General features: G+C 42.6%; 1 protein-coding gene across 1 annotated transcript in view; it reads right to left on the bottom strand.

Moving 5' to 3' along the window:
• The window catches only part of LOC126088400 (uncharacterized), a 422,478-nt gene that overhangs the window by 261,646 nt on the left and 142,456 nt on the right, over positions 1-18,376 (bottom strand). Inside the window, exon 3 of the mRNA XM_049906540.1 lies at positions 8,040-8,144. Coding sequence (XP_049762497.1) covers positions 8,040-8,144 — 105 coding nt within the window. The remainder of the gene's footprint in view (positions 1-8,039; positions 8,145-18,376) is intronic.

The raw sequence follows: 18,376 nt of genomic DNA, 5'->3' as shown, positions 1-18,376 counted from the left end.
TTCAAATTGACTCACCTGTTATGTTCAGTAGCATATAAAACACGTATACGTTAGTGCGTTTGATTAATTATTCAGTCAATGATGCTGATAATTAGTAACTACATCTGTTACTGCCGGTTTACATCTCATTATAGCCGTTCGTAGTGGAAAATAAGAGCAAATGAAATCCCATATTTTCTGGAGTATTTAAATTACACAGCATGTTAACGGAGTCTACTGTGACATTTCTCCTCCTGTACCAGCTGATAATATAAATGTTAAATATTCATTGACACAAAAGACCGTTAAAATGGTAGTGGAGATTTGGAGTTTGTTCATGACCCGGAGGCACTGTGGTTATTGATGTACCTCGCTGCATATTTTTTGCATTATAATTGTGTGCGAAATTACTCTTTTCTAGAGGTTTTCATGTCAGTTTTGTTTGTTTTTGACAGTTCCACAGATCGCTCACAGACCACTTCATTGTCGCAGTTGCTTGGTTTCTTACCAGGCTACTGTGAAAACCAGTTCTGTAAACGATGGAATGAAAAACATGGAGAAAACCTTCATTTTTTTAAGATTTACGTAGTTTGTTTAATCATGCCATTCTTTTTAAGCATACAAAGTCTGCATCAATACAGACTTAAAGACATGATATATCTATGTCTTAACAAAAATTATTTAATATAAATTTATATGCATGTTTTACGTGTATGGAATGTTGATTTACAGGTATAACCTTTCGATGAAATGTGGCTTTAATCACTGCAAGCCCGCCCCTGTTATCGGGAGGTAACATAACGACTACGAATTTCCCATTACTCGGACCTAGGAGAATTTGGTCGAAAGCTAGCAGGATTTTAAATACTTGACACAGCTGTGCGAGAGAATATTTTGTTGCATATTTTGGAAATTAAGATGAAATTGGTCTGGCAGTGTTTTAAACACCGAAAAAATGGCAAACGTCTTGAACAATTGATTACCTTCCAACATATTTTTTCCATAATAAAGAGTCAGAAATTTGTCACAGTCACTAGCTTTAAGTTATTTTTCGGTATCAGGGAGTAGGTATTTTTTTCTTCTCAGACTGCTCTTTCCAAACTGGCAAATGAACAACTTCGACTAACCCATGACCAGATTATTGGTTACTGAGAGGCACTATGTCTTATCCCATTGAAGAGGAAGCTTCAAAGTACTTACAAGAGTAGGTAATGAGTCTGTGTGGTAAAGACTATTGTGATTTAATGGAATATGCTGTTCCACACTTTTCTGCCATCAGAGTCTTACAGAGCCAACGTACATATTAAAATTTATTGGGCAATAACCACAATATAGCAGTAACTGTAAGCGTCAAACTCTATTCGCCAGAGTTCATGTACCATCTAGAAATAGGCCTTCCAGAATCTTTTGGGATGTATCTCTCTCTTTCTCCAACTCTAAATATGTTCCTTTCACAACTAAACTAACTTTTTTAAGAACGGGTTCTTCAATTAAACAGCTCGGTTTCATGGGGAAATATCTCTCTGAATTGTTCTTGTTTTGGCAGACTTACTTACCTGGTATTGTTTGAGAATATTTTACCGAATGCATTTCACTTCTTCCATTTTGTTTGTGTATCAACCATAAATTTGTGGGACATATGAAAAGGTTACAGAATTCTATACTAACCTAAAAACAGTCTCAATACTAGCATAATTTCCATGAAGTCTCCAGGAATGTCGCGAGTCGTCATCGTTTTAAAAGGCAGGATGTGAAACAACTTGTTCTTCCAGTTTTTCATTATTAAACCGGCAATCCATTGCTATACACAGGTAATCTACTACGAGGTCATAAGAGTGTCATGAGACATACAAACGTATTTATCCCCCTCCCCCCTCTTGATCGTTTTATTTAGACTGAAATTAAGTTAATATGACGCTAATGAATACTATTGAGACAAAGGTGCCTCTTAAGCAACCGACCAGGTAATCAGCTTCTAGTTTAGACTCCACAGAATGTGTACCATTTTCAACAAATACTATAAACCTGATTGGTATTAGGGCTGGTGTTACAGGGCGTCCACTCGGAGTGATGTGCAGATTACATCATGACTGTGTTGAATACACAGAAATTTGTCATAGTCGTTGACATTTCGTTAGCTGAACTACAACCTATGTACCTCCATTTCGGACGTTTGTTGACTTCAAAGCATTCCACTCTGGCAGTTTCGTGACAGCATCAAATAATCCCTTCAGCTTCACTGAGAAGCAGAAGATACAAAGTGAAATAGCAGGCAGACAGTCACTATAACTGCAGGCTTTATTTGTTCTTGGTGGCATACGCCTTTGTACCATTTAGTGACGACGTAGCATTGTACCTGGCACTTCATCCGACTGATTCCCTGTTGTTCGTATATTTTTTTGTGGACACGGGGTGGTACTGACATTACGACCAAAAATGACACATATATGGAGGCACAACACACGTAACAACTTTATCCCTGTTGTGTAGATACATGTGTTTCGACCGAGATGTTAATTTACAAATGTAAATATTAACTTCCACTCACTTTGAAAACAAATCGCAGAAGTTAAGAACTTTTTCCGAAAAAGAATCGAGCAGCATAGTGTTCAAAATAGCCATTACATTTATCTTAATCGAAACAGTGTTTTCAGATTACCATTGAGAAGAGATTTCGATTAGGAGAGTAGTATGCAGCTGGTGAAACAAATCAGATGAATTGGTGGAGGGAGAGGGACTTCGAGGACTGTAATATTTTCTTTTTACTCCGAAGCCCTGGAACACTGTTATGGGCTGGGGAACAATGGCAAAGAATAAACACGTACCAAGGGCTATGTGCCATGTGCTATGTGTCATAGTCCCGACTTGAACAACTACGCTTCCCATTTCTTTGCGTGGTGACATTCTTTGTACGTCTTCTACCATCTTGCGCAAAGTTTCCAGATTTTTGACAAGGGCAGTTATTTACTGGGACGTTCTATAGGCTCGGCATCCCAAGTACCTAATACCATCTAACATTCAGCCAATCGGCAGATGCCTAAACCTGGTGAAACGCGTCATTTGTGAATAAATAATAAATACGTCCCTGCAACCGCGACTGACGGTTTCTACATCAGGACGCTAGGCTGTTTTGTAACAAAATAAGAAGAGGCCTTCGGAAGTTGTAATAGAGCGATTAATGGGAAAACTAAATATTGACCATCTATAATGTAATCAAAGACGTAAGCTACATGTAGGCAGTGGGCCTCTAAGGGGAGTGCGTTACTCTGTGCGAAGAGACATAACCCAATAACTGCAGCTGAAGCATTGGCACCAGTGTACTCATTGAACACTGAAGAGCCAAAGAAACCGGTCCACCTGCCTAGGATCGCGTAGGGCCACCGCGAGCACGCATAAGTGCCGCTACACGACGTGGCACTGACTCGACTCATGTCTGAAGTAGTGCTGGAGGGAACTGACACCTCGAACACTGCAGCGCTGTCCATAAAGCCGTAACAGTGGGGCGGCGTGGAGATCTCTCATGAACAGCACGTTGCAAGGTATACTAAATATACTCAATAATGTTGATATTTGGGATGTTTGGTGGCAAGCGCAAATGTGTGGATTGAAAAGAGATTTTCTGGAGCCTCTCTGTTGAATTCTGGACAAATGGGGTGCACATCGTCCTGCTGGAATTGCCCATGTGTATACCAATGCCTATCAGCAGCTAATGGTTTTGATTTAATCGTGATTTCATTCGTATCCCTAAGAGGCCGATGTGATGTAAGCACCGCGTGGATGTTAGCAGTACACAGGAAGGCGGAAAGCCACGGCTCCTAAGAGGAAAGCAGAGTAAATACATGAGAAACTGAAAGGAGAAAATCATAAGTAGGAAAACAGCTGAAGGCTGGGAACCGCATTACATAACCATAAATAATCCGTACTTCATTGTAGGTATAAAATATATTATCTGCTTTACATCTGCAGCTCAGTGCTATAAAATTAGCAAAGGAGAAATTCTTGTGCATTATACAGTTACTAATTTAACGTGAAAATCGTTTTAGTAGCTACCAGCAACAATTCGGATAATCAAAATCCGGTAAGATATCATAGAGTAACAATTCAGTCCGATTATTCAGAGTGGAACCTGGGACTCGCTGAAATGACCTCACGATTCTTATATCTTTCAAAACATTTAAAAATTTCCTTCATTTCCTTTAGATGTAGTGGACATGTTCATTTATTTTTTTTTGTAGTGGTCATGGTCTTTTTTCTGTGTTGCGGGTAGGCTGACCCGTTTCTTTCAGACGAGCTGAGGCGGCTGATTTTTGGCCGGTGAGGTTTAGGTGTTCTTTAAACCGTACATTAGAAAACTTAACACAGTGATTTGCATTCTTCATAGGTAAACATGATGATGCTTCTATACTGACGTGAAACCGGTAGTTGCATTTAAAGGACCTTCGTAAAGCTATGTGCCTTTTGGAAACACCTCATCAATATCGATTTTAACTGTTATATTTTTCATGATAATTCGAATGGTTATTGAGAGTTAAATGTAGTTATTATTCATATTGTCTCTGAGCTGTTGCTGCGTTCTCCAGAAAGGTGTTTTTACCAGTAATAACACTTGTAGGTCAATTTTCGTCTAAAGAAGGTGCGTGCGTCCAGGCCAAAGAACATGCAAAGTGATAGTGATAAGCTGATTCAAACTACCAATACCTTCGTCAATTCAGAAGACACAGCTGTTCAAACCAGCATCCGTCCATCCTGATTTCCGTAAATCGCTTAAGACGAATGCCGGGATGGCTGCTTCGAAAGGGCACGACCGCATTCCTTCTCCATGCATCCCTAATCCGAGCTTGTGATCTGTCTCTAACGACCCCGTCGTCGACGGGCACTAAACTCTAGTCAGCTCCTACTCCTCTTCTCCGTCCTCGTCCTCCTCAATTTTTGTCTATTTTAATCGGTACCGTATTCACTGAAATAACGTTACATACTTTCTTAACCCGTCAAGTTTAATTTAGTTCCATAATCCCCTTGACATTTGTTCAGACAGCGTAGTTCGTTCCAGGGCTGTCATAGCAGAGGCATTGGTTCTTCATCAGGTAGACCTGCTTGCCACCATTCGTGACTCGGTTATGCAGGCTTTTACAGTCAAGCGACGCAGTCGAACTTCGGCAAAACTGTTAGTTATTTCCCTCACGACGATGGATTTTGTGAAATTAACTTGTACGAGAGAGTGGTGCGCTCTCAGCGATCACTAATCTACAATCCACTCACGGAAGTAGTTCACATACGTTAGAAAATACTTTTCATGCATGCTGATCCATGACTAACTTTCGTAATGACTAGTAATGACTGAACTGCTTATGGAGCCGCATCAGTTCGCAACCACACGGCTGCCGGAAAGGTGCGCATGGGAGCTCACACAGTTAAAGAAACTGGTACGCATGTCTAATAACGTGTACAGCCCCCGCGGAAGTGCCGCAACACGACGTGGCATGAACTCGACTAATGTCGGAGGCTGTGCTGGTGGGAACTGACACCATGAATCCTGCAGGGCTGTCCACAAATCCTTAAGAGTACGAGGGGGTGGAAAACTCTTTTGAGCAATACGTTGCTATGCATCCCAGATACGCTGAAAAATATTCATGTCTGGGGAATGTTGTGGCCAGCGCAATGTTTAAACTCAGAAAAGGTTTTCCTGATGTCAATCTGTATCAATTCTGGACGTGTTGGGTGTCGCAATATCCTGCTGGAATTGCCCAAGTCCGTCAGGAATTGACAATGGCCATGAATGGATGTAGGTGATCAGACAGAATTCTTACGTACGTGTCACCTGTCAGAGTAGTATCTAGAAGTATCAGGGGTATCACTGCAACTGCACACGCCCCACACCATTACAAAGCTTCCAGTAGCTTCAACAGTCCCCTGCTGATATGCAGGATCCATGGATTCATGAGGTTGTTTCCATACATGTACACGTCCACTCGCTAGATAAAATTTGAAATCAGTCTCAGCCGACCAGGCAACATGATTCCAGTCAACAACAGTCTATTGTCGGCGTTGACGGCCCCACGCGAGGCGTAGAGCTTTGTTTTTTGTAGTCATTAAGGGTACATGTGTCGGCCCTCGGCTCCAAAAGCCCCTACCGATGATGTTACGTAGAATGATTAGCACACGGACTTTTGTTGATGGCTCAGCATTGCAGGAATTTGTGAAAGGGTTGGCATTTTGTCACGTTGAACGATTCTCTTCAGAGATCGTTGGTCCCGTTCTAGTAGGATCTTTTTCTGCCAGCAGCGATGTCGGAGATATGATGTTTTAGCTGATTGATGATATTAACGATACGGTCGTGAGATGTTCGTAAGGGAAAATCCCCACTTCATCGCTACCTCGGGGATGCTGTGTCTCATCGCTCGACTATAGCAACACGTTCAAACTCACTTAAATCTATATAACCAGCCATTGTAGCAGCATTAACCGATCTAGGAACTGCGCAACACATTTGTTGTAAATCGGTGTTTCTGCCTGCAGCGCCGTATTCTGCCTGTTTACAAACTTCTGTACTTGGATATCCATGCCTAAACCAGCTTCTTCGGTGCCTCAGTGTAGCTTTGCTTGTTCACAAATACCAATCAAATCTATCGTGTAGAGTACGCTGCCCGTGCGGTCCTTTGGATGACAATGAAGCAATAATGGCTTCGGAATTCAGAATTGTACAAAGTCTGGTTTACAAAATGGCACGTTTCTGACTACAGATTCGCTTTTGTATATGGAGTCCTCTTATGAATCTTGGGCTCATTCGAAGCATTGTGCAACTCGACAACTGCTGTTTAACTAGAGTGGTCTTATTTTGCATATCTGTATAATACCCGTTGTGCAGCTCCGTAGATACGTGATCAGCGTCTCTGCTGCTATGCGACAGACCTGTTTGTTTTTTTCTGTAACAGGGATTGTAACGGATGGTGTTCTTCTGTGCTCCAAGGGTATTCTTCCAGACTGGTGCTTTGCAGCCAACATTTATATGTAAATAACAGCAGCATTTTCTAATTTCTGTTGAAGAGTTTCTTAATAAAACTTTCACACTTGCAGCGCATATAGTTGGCCAATAGTTTTCCTGAAAGTGCCTGATTTTAATAACGCACATCACAATGGCATTACATCGTTTGCATATCAATCGTAGGTAAGTATCACAATAAAACATTAGCCTGTTTAACAACTCAGTAACTTATCAAGTTTGATTCTGACTTGCTAAATAGGCACCTGTTGACAGTGACAGTCATCTACGATTGCTATGCAAAGCATGTAATGCCGTTGTGATGTTCGTTATTAAAATGAGGCACTTGCAGTGCAGCCCCAGTAAGTCAGGCTTGAGAATAAACCAGTTGGATCTAAAATAGTTCTCAAACGTGTACAACTGTGACAGGTTTGTTAATAAATACTTCATGAAATGTCAACAAAATACTCAAACTGAAAGCAGCTTAATTCTCCTTTCTCTATTTGATTGATCTGTGCACTAACATTTAAACTTAAGACGCCATAAGTACCTTATTTAACCACTACACATCAGAGTTCTTAAAGGTAAAATACTGTCTCTCATCTCCACCCGCCAGGATAGCTGAGAGTCCTAATGCGCTGCTTCCTGGACTCGGGTATACTTGCCGGCCCCAGATCGAATCCGCCTGGCGGATTAATGACGACGACCGGTGTGCCAGCCTGCCTGGATGTGGTTTTTAGGCGGTTTTCCACATCCTCCTAGGTGAATATCGGGATGGTCCCCACGTCCCGCCTTAGTTCCACGACTCGCAGACATGTGAAACACATTCACACTATTTCACTATTTACACTAGACACAGACAGCTGTAGGTACTCTAATTCCGTCCTGGGGGGTATGGGGTGGCGGCAGGAAGGGCACGTGGCCACCGCTTAAAATTAACCATGCCAATTCCGTACTTAACCCTGCCGACCCTGCGCACAATGCGGGATACAGGCAGTAGCCAAAGAAAGAAAGAAAGAACTCTCAGCTCTACTATGAAGCCATTTTTGAAATACATCAGAATGTTTAGCGACTTACTCACCGCACCATGGTAGATCCGCGACTATGGCGAGCAGCGTGAATACCCAGCCAGCAGTAGCCATCATCCAGTGGTCAGATGTAGAACGTCGCATGGGTGGCCTCGAAACTGAAAGCAAATCTTTGTTACAAAAACCGTGCTGAAGGGTCATAAGAGCAGTCATGCAAGCAGCAAAGCGTGAAAGTAGTATGTTGTAGGAGCACTTTATCTCAAGGTCAGTACTTGATTCATTAGAAGCATACTGTAAAATAGGCGACTGCATTTGAAAGACAATGCTTAGAAACGCTTGTGTGGCGTATACTGGAGCTCTCCACGTGAGTTTTAATTTCGTTTAAAGCCGGACGGGCGGCAGTTACTGAACATCGAAAGGGAATGCGGAAAGCCGTAATTTTGTTCCATTGGCGTTGAAGTGGAAGAGAAATGTCACAAATAGCAGAAACTCGAAGAGCTATACATACATTCTTTCCTTCAGAGCTAATAAGACAAGTTACACCCGCATTATATCTCACTCCATCTCGGAAATGTAACAGAACGCGCTCGTTTGTCTGCAAGATATGGATAGAAGCGAAATACGATTGACACTGTCTTACATCCGTATTTTATTAAAATCTCTTTGTATGAAAGGTAAAATGCACAGATGATTCAAAATGGTCACCGGCGTTCATTAAAATATAAAAGTTGTAGAAACAACAAATGGTTCAAATGGCTCTGAGCACTATGTGACTTACCATCTGAGGTCATCAGTCCCCTGGAACTTAGAACTACTTTAACCTAACTAACCTAAGGACATCACACACATCCATGCCCAAGGTAGGATTCGAACCTCCGACCGCAGCGGTCGCGCAGTGCCTGACTGAAGCGCCTAGAACCGCTCGGCCACTTCAGCCGGCTAGAAACATCAGTGATTATGGAAACTATACATAATACACCAAATATTATTGTGTTTGTGGCTGTTAATATAACAGATAACTACATTCTTAAGAGCAGGACACCATCAGCGCTGTGGGAAAAATAAGAGACAGTTGTCATAACCGACCTAGCCGAATGTATTGAAGTATCGGTTACCACGTGCTGTATGATGAGTGACAATGAACAGCTCTTGAATCCTTCTCAAACTCTAATATGATGGTTAGGTTTGGTTCTGTTCTTCTGTCTTCACAAATCACGACTTTAAATGCTGGTTATGTAAAAGGATCACAGAAGGAAAGACACCAGCTATGAAGCGTTCAAATTACCATAACGTCACGTAGCACCACATTTCAAAAGCTTCTATTCTCTTTCCTATTACTGAAGGAACTGTTTATCGTGCACGCTTCACTTCCGCAGGATGCTGTGTCACAGATATTTTCATAGAAGCCTTCCTAACATTTCAATTACTTTCAGTGTCAGCAACTTTTGCTTTTTTTGAGAAATTCGTATCTTCATTTTGCATGTTTGTGTATTAATATCCTACGTAGTTCGGACGTTGTCAGTCAGTTCGCTGTCCAGATAGCAAAACTCATCCATTGCTCTTAATGTGTCATTTCCTAAACAAATCTCTCAGATTCACGTTATTTGATTCGTCTGTATTCCATTCCCGCTGTTTTAATTATGTTAGCCATCTTACAATTTTTCAAGACACTATCCATTTCTTTCAACCGATTTGAACACTTGGTTCTGTTGTTAAAGTTTTTATTTGTGCTTCACTGAACTATAGTCACCTCTGCAAATTTGATCTGGGTTTCCTTTACTGCTTTACGGTGTACAGATTGGATAACATTGTGGACAGGATGAATTTTTGTGTCACTCACATCCTAACTATAGCTTTCCGTTCATGTATTTGGACTTTCATAACTGCAAACTTACTGCTGTAAGCAACCTTTCACTCCCCGAAATCTTACACCTTCTACGTTCAGAATTTCAGTGTGTATTCCATTCAATAAAACGAAAATTTTTCTGTAATTCCAAATAGAATAAACGTAGATTTACGCTTCTTCAGACTAATATAAGCCGCAAGACGGATGTTGCCTCATGTGCCCCTACAATTTACTGGAACCGAAGTGATCTTCCCCTAGGTCAGGTTCTGCCTGTCTTTCCATCTGTAGTTGGCAATTATGACTTTTAGATTGATGTTTCAATAAAATTTACATCTGTTGCTACAATGTGGCCTAAGCCTCCAGTAAAGATTGTAAAGTTTTTTGGTCACTGCCAATATTGGGAGCTGTTATTGGTCGACGGTATGTTCGCATATTTACAATTGTAAAGTTTAACGGACCAAAGAAAGTTTTCTATATGGGACTTGGCGCTATCAACAACGATTTTAAATACCTTGTATATCACACCGATAAAAGGAACCAATCTAGTAGTCAGAGAATCTGTGTTTTCGCATTCCAGATACCATTAACGTAGATGCATTTCAGTTTAGTTATGAAAATGTACAGTCCTTTACCATCATTTCGGCGCTATATTGTAGGTCCCCTGAGTCTTTATTTCCTGCGATCCACTGCTTCATTATTAATGCTGCTGTAAATGGTACCGTCCATCACATCATCCAGGCTCTTCCTCTCTCGTTTCTTTTTCCCTTAGACGGACCCCTATAAGATTGTGTTTATAAGCCCTCCTCTTTCCTTGATATAAGTTGAATACAGCTTTGTTTTCTCCTTCATGTTATTTGCTATAACTGTCTTTGCTGTGTCTCTCATCTCAGTGTGATTAATTTTTGCCTCATATCTATCCTGTTAAGTCTTTCCAACCACCGCCATGGCCACATACAATAAGCGTCGAAACTTGGTCTACCTTGCATCCTCAATGTCCACGTTTCAGTGCCATACAGGACACCGCAAATAAGACATTTTCCTAAAAACTGTTTCCATATTCCCGCAGAAAATTCTCCTTTTCTTATAAAAAGCCTCTTTCGCCTATGGTATCCTGGTTATAACCTCTGTGCTGTTCTTTCGGCGTGTTTCTATCCCGCTCCTTCGGGGCAGACTGTAATCACAGAGGACGCGTTCCCAAGCGGCAGATAAGGAGATCCTTCCAAGATACGGGTAGTAGAGGGGGGTCTGAAATAGGTTCTGCGGACCATTAGACAATGCAGTGGCTAACCCGGAGCGGGCGGCTGCAATTGGCGTCAGTGTGCCGTGTTCGGTGCGGACTCCCGATTTGCGGAAGTCAGCGGAGTACCACTGCAGATTATTTACACCGCGTAGCGCAGTCTCCATTTTATGCAGAGTACAAAGTACAGAAGATAAGGTTATATGCTGAGGTACCAAAGAATCTGGTATAGGCATGCGTATTCAAATGCAGAAATATGTGAACATGCAGGATACGGCACTGCGGTCGGCAACGCCTATATAAGACAACAAGTGTCTAGCACAGTTGTTAGATCGATTACTGCTGCTACAACGGCAGGTTGTCAAGATTTAAGTGAGTCTGAACGTGGAGTTATAGTCGGCGCATGAGCGAAGGGATACAGAATCTCCCAGGTAGCAATGAAGTAGGGATTTTCCCATACCAACGAGTGTACCGTGAATATCAGTAATCCTATAAAACATAGAATCTCCGACATCGCTGCGGCTGGAAAACATCCTGCAAGAACGGGACTAACGGCAACTGAAGAGAATCGTATAGTGTTACTGAAGTGCAGCCCTTCCGCAAGTTGCTGCAGGTTTGAATACGGTGTCATCAGCAAGTGTCAGCGTGCGAATCATTCAAGGGAAAATCATCGATATGGGCTTTCGGAGCCGAAGGTCCACAAATGTAAATGTGATTACTATACGACACAAAGATTTACGCCTCGCCTGGGCGCGTCACCGACTGTTGATGACTGAAAACATGTTGCCTGGTCGGACGAGTCTTGTTTCAAATTGTGTCGAGCAGATGAATGTGGACGGGTATGGAGACAGCCTCATTAATCCATGGAGCCTGCATGTCAGCAAGGGATTGTTCAATCTGGTGGAGGCTCTGTAAAGGTGTGGGGCGTGTGCGGTTGGAGTGATGTGGGACCCCTGATTCGTCGAGATACGATTCTGACAGGTGACACATACTTAAGCATCCTGTCTGATCACCTGCATCCATTCATGTCCACTGTGCATTCCGACGGACAGTGTGACACCCACGCTTTCAGAACTGCTTCAGAGTGGCTCCAGGAACACTCTTCTGAGTTCAAAGTCTTCCGCTGGCCACCAAACTTCCCAAACGCGAACATAACTGAGCATATCGGGACTGTCTTGCAACAAGCTGTTCTGAAGAGATCTGCTCCCTCTCGTACTCTTCCGGATTTATGGACAGCCCTGCAGGATTCAAGGCCGCAGTTCCCTCCAGCACTGCTTCAGACATCATCCGAGTCCATGGCACGTCGTGTGTGGGAACTTCTGCTTGCTGGCGGGGGCTCAGACGATATTAGGCAGGCGTGCTATTTTCTATTCCTGTTCAGTGTATTACACGTTATTTTTAGTAAAAATGTAATATCCTTAGTAGAGGTCTGTTTCGACTGAAGTTACTAAAATAGGCGAAAAGTAGACTGCAAGCATTTGATTTCATTCCCTGTTGCCAATAAAATGAAAAACGATGGTCATAAATACACTGCAGAAAGCGGCGCAACACCTCAAGGTGTCCAGCTCTGGGGCATTTCACTATCAGGTCCTGCCTTCCCTGATGTGTGAGTTATTATATTTTCGTCTTTCCAATTATTAGGACAGAAGAGGAGCATGAGAAGTAGTCGTTGTTTGTTCGCATACGTGTCGCTGAGAGCTCAGTCCCTTCCAGCCGCCGACTGCGCACTTGTGTCTCTGCAGGCGGGTGATTCATAGATAGTCTCAGGCCAGCCACGTGCTGCGGGTGGGGAAGCCTCAGGTGACACACACACATACACACACACACACACACAGAGAGAGAGAGAGAGAGAGATAGAGAGAGAGAACATCCATGTGACGGCGCAGTTTGATTTGAAGTCTGACGCCAAAGACGCCGACATACACACGACGCTGCGGGTGCCACACTGCCGGCACATCTGCCTATGAAGGGCTGAGTCTACACAAGGGATAGGCTCACATAATGACGCCTGCGGTTCCCGTCAGCGTCCTCTGAGAATGCAGGGCTCTCAGTTGCCATTGCTCACTAGATGTGCTTTTACGATAGGCCTATGAGCTCACACTGACGCCGGTCTCCCAACGTCACTGCAGCCAATATCCAAAGCGACAACAGGGAACGCACCAGTGGGAATCATCAGAATAAACGCAAAAGTATGGGCTACCTCAGAGGATACTAAATAAAGAAAGGAAGACGCATACACAACTTAATTAAGGAAACGGCGGACAGCGAATAGGAAAGAAAGTGGAGCAAACTAAACAACTCGCTAAGTAATGCTAGGAGTTCTGTTTTTTTTAGATATGAAGAAAAAACGGCAGCTGAATCGGCCGGCTATGAGTAAAAATTTTTAACGTTATATCGGTTTTCGGCACTGTTCACCACTGGAGGTGCTACAAATATCCTTGTGCCAGGGGGCAGCAGCAACGTTTGAGAGCTTGCGCTTTACCTAACCGCATGCCCTTACGTATTTTCGTTCCATATAAAGGTTCCCTCGTGCAAGGTTTGAATCAGTTATCGGCTACAGCGGCTTAGCATTTATCACCTGATGATGGCGGGCAGCTCGACCGTGGAAGTATTGTGTGTAGGTGACAGTTTGATGGGGCTGAAGACACGACCATAATGTGACCATTTAAAACACAAGTGGCCGTTTCCAAACATAAACAAGCTCATACTACTAACCAGAAACCTGAAGACGTCAAACAATAACTATTGGGACAAACCATCATCGTAAAAGTGAATGTCAAATGTCTTTGTATCGTCTTGCCCCAAACATGCAGAAGACATCAAAATAAGCGCAGTAACAAGGCTAAACCAATTTCGTCTACTAAGAGGCCGAACAGATGGATCAAACTTAGAAACGATGGTATAAAATTACGAAATATTCGTTCTTTCTGTCCTACAGTACGTTGCACCATTATGGATGTCAATCAAAACAGTAGCTGAAGAAACAATTGCAACAAAGATAAAACATTAAGGATTACATCAAAGATAATTCCCAGGACCAGAAAAGGCATAGCCTACCAAAACGAAAAGGTAAAACTACTAAAGAAACGACGTCTAGAATTAACAATCAAAATTGGCATTATCAATGTCAGAATAAAACCGTGGTAACCGAACGTCTAGGAAGACAGTCTACAGTCCTAAGATTAAATACCCCTATCCGCCTATAACCGTGAAACTACGCAACGCAACTGATACTGAAATGCCTGGGCTAGCAGGACCGAGCGGATTAGGTTAAGGAAACGAGCCGAAATAAGTTTCTGTCAGTTGCACTCAACATACATACTTTATTCATCTACACACAGTATTACAACAAGGATGCAAAACACTCAAAACTTTAATCGACCTCCTTTGACTAACTTTAGATCGGCTGAAGGTCACACTCCAAATCCAAGACGCATGGCCTAAGCAAGATACTGAATACAAGTTTCTACTGGAGGTTTCACCCAAAAATATTTTCTAAATCTTCACTCTAAACAGGCTGAAGGTCCTAGCGATTTGATTTTAATGGAACTTGGATGGAGACCGAATATTAAGCAGTAAGAAGAGTTTCAATTAAATGCAGACGGTCTTATCTTAAAATATTTCATGCAAAATACTTCTATAGGCCCCATACAAAAGCATAACAATCTTATGCCTTAAGGGCAAGACAAGAACATTAAGAGATATTAATACTCGGCTCAAGGCCACATATCAACAAAATATATTTAACGGCTGAAGGCCTAGTACAAGAGTTTCATTTTAAAAGGCAGAAGGCCTTATGTTAAAACATCCCATGTAAAATTCCTCTGAAGGCCCCATATAAAGGAATAACAATCTCATGCCTTAAGGGCAAGACAAGAACATTTATTTAAGAGATATTCATACTCGGCTGAACGCCACACATCAAGCAACTAACTAAAACCCAAACAGGGAAATTACTATGTAACACACAAGGAGCGGCGCTCAGAAGTTTCCAGGGATAGTCCTGAGATTGTAACACTAACACCTGTTTAGGAGAGACAGGCAGCCTGTCCAACGACTTCTTAATCTGAAGGCAAATCAACCGACAGACAGCCGACCGACCAATCAACAAAATCAGTTCCGCTCCATGCAACCAGCAAAACGACCACAATACAACGCCACACAACAGAACGCATGAGGAATACCACGCAAACTTACAACTGAGAAAGTGAAGTTCCTTCTTGTCCGGGTTACGCTAAGGCAGGATGACGGAACTATTACACGGGGATGGGAACAGAACAATATCTGCTCGAGAAACTCCTCGCCGATGATGATCCACGCACACCTTAGGGAGACAATGTGTAGTGATTACATTACAGATAGCGTCACCTGCCACTTTTCTCGAAAGGAGGTCGCGCTAGCAATTGCTGGCTTCAAAAACAAGAAAGCACCAGGATCATACTATATCCACTCGGAAAGGCTGCACAAGGTATCACCACAGATAAGCCCATATTCAAAAAATCTAATAAATGATGCCTTGAGGCTGGGACCGGTGCCTCTAGTCTGGGAAACAGCCAACACAGTTATTATTAAAAAAGCCGGAGATACTTATCCATCAGAATCAAAACCGTACCGACCAATTTGCTTGTTAAATACACTGGATAAGGTCCATGGATGGCTTCCATGTAAACACCGCCAAGCTCACAGGGAACTCCATGGCCGTAGTCAGCAACAGTTAGGCTTTACACTGGGAAAATCAATTTGAGAATCGATTAATTGTGCTTTCCAAATTGTAGAAAAAACATCACGGAAGTACAAAGCCGCGATTGTTATTGATATTGCTGTTGGATTTGATAATCTTTCGTGGTCAGCAATGTTTGCAAGATTTACAGAACTACAGGTACCCAGAGCCTGTACAATGGTCTTCAAGACTACTGAAAGAATAGAGTGGCTGAGTGGCAAGAAGGCAACCGCAAGGTTCTATAAAGGATTACCAAAGGATGTCCACAAGGCTCTATTTGCGGGTCCACCTTCTCGGATATTACAACTGAACCGCTCTTGAATTTAATCGAGAGGGATGAACGTTCAGACGGAATCGTTGCGTACTCTGACGACCTGTTAGTTGTTATATCAGCCAACACAAGAGCAATTTTGGAAAACGAGTCGTGGTATGCTGCACACAATACAACACTGTTACAAGCAAATAATTATCAATATCCGCACTGAAAACAGCATACGTAATGCATAAAGGATCACTATAAAGACACCCGGCAATTAAAATATCAACACAAACATAAAACGCGAAGTAGTAACTGAATATCTTGGGCTGTGGCCGAGCGGTTTTAGGCGCTTCTGTCCGGAGTCGCGCTACTGCTACGGTCGTAGGTTCGAATCCAGTCACAGGCATGGATGTTTGCGATGTATTAGGCTATTTAGGTTTAAGTAGTTCTAAGTCTAGTGGACTGATGACCTCAGATGTTAAGTTCCATAGTGCTTAGAGTCATTTTGAATATACTGGGATACACATTGATGAATCTCATAGTTTCAACGAACACGTACAACTGCTCACAAACAAAGCTGAAAGTATACTTCACAATCAAGCGACATTAAATTCTAGACGATACTGACTATCGCTCACACACATAAGAATGTATCATTGTGCGCTATTGAGCTTTGTAGCCGTTACACACACTCGCTCTCGTTTGAAAATGATCACTGTTATGTTGGCTCAGACGAGTGTTCTACTTAGACTATCTGGGGTGTTTGGCACCACGTTAGTCGATTCGCTGTATGTGGTGTTTGGAATATACCAGATCGACATAACCATCAGATATCGGGCTACAACATACTGGCTGAAGAAGGGTAGACCCGAGAGAGATTTCCAGGACACTGGGGAGCATATAGAAGATGAGTGGCTGCTAAAAGCTTGGTTTGAGGACACTTAGCAAAATGAGTGGGACGAGAGTGGTATGGGCCGTCGAGTCTACTTATTTTTCCACAATATCAGGGAGCGCTTACGGTAGCGCCATTTTAACCCAAGCCGAGGCATGGTTCATTCCGTAACTGGACATGGAACTTACCCCACGCACTTGCATCTCATGTCGCTTTCAGAAAGTAATCGTTGCACAAGCGGGAAAATCGGTTCCCGACTACCTTTTCATATGAAACTGATACAGGCACTCACGTAATGACATAGAACACATAACGGAAACAGCACTATTCGATGCACTGAGGATCCAAGGTACACGGACACCGTAGAACGCAATCGCCAACAACCTCAAAAGCAGAACATGACATATACCAAAAGACTCGCCAATACACTAGGCGCAGAGGACGAAGACAGGACGACACAGATAAATCGAGTAGGTCTAGTACGGACGATGATACGAGTGACAGTGACGTCACAGACATAACATAGACCTACAAAATATACATAACATAACACACGAGAGACATTCACCGCTATCACGTGAATATTAATCGAAGATTGGAAATATTATATTATTGTGAATGAATCTAATAAAAAGTAGGAATGATCAGAATATTCTGCTTCACTCCGTCTTCAGGCCACAAGCGGCCCATTTGGACCATCAGACCGCCGTGTCATCCTCAGTTGAGGATGCGGATAGGATGGGCGTGTGGTCAGCACACCGCTCTCCCGGTCGTTATGATGGTTTTCTTTGACCGGAGCCGCTACTGTTCGGTCGAGTAGATCCTCAATTGGCATCACGAGGCTGAGTGCACCCCGAAAAATGGCAAAAGCGCATAGTGGGCGGAGGGTCACCCTTCCAAGTGCCGGCCACGCCAGACAGCGCTTAACTTCGGTGATCTTACGGGAACCGGTGTATCCACTGCGGCAAGGCCGTTGCCACATCAGAAAATTCAGTAGATAGATATTGTTCCAGAACCCACGTTACATCTGCACCCAATATTATTAAGTAGTTACATATTTGAATACGTTATTGTAAATGAAATAATACGAGTGTAATACAAATGAAATATAAAGTAACAAAGCAAGTTCAAAAATGGTAAATACGCAACAACTTAACTAGCTATCATTGAGGCAGATTATTGTTCCAAAGCCATGCAAATTTGTTTACTAACTAACGTAGTAAGAGTAATTGTTATGTAACCTAACAAACAACAACTCACACGGCACTCTAACGAACAATACCGGTTTAGTTTGGATCGGCACTGACTGGAAAGATCAAACGTTTTCGATAGTAGCATAGTTACTATAGTTGGTCGCAACACATGTGTAGCCCGGACTTGATGTTCATTATCAGGTCCCCTTCCGAAGTTAGTGTTGGTGAAGGGATATGTCTGCT

This window comes from Schistocerca cancellata, chromosome 6, assembly GCF_023864275.1.
Source record: "Schistocerca cancellata isolate TAMUIC-IGC-003103 chromosome 6, iqSchCanc2.1, whole genome shotgun sequence".
Lineage (NCBI taxonomy): Eukaryota > Metazoa > Arthropoda > Insecta > Orthoptera > Acrididae > Schistocerca > Schistocerca cancellata.
This window is presented reverse-complemented; position numbering and strand designations above follow the sequence as displayed.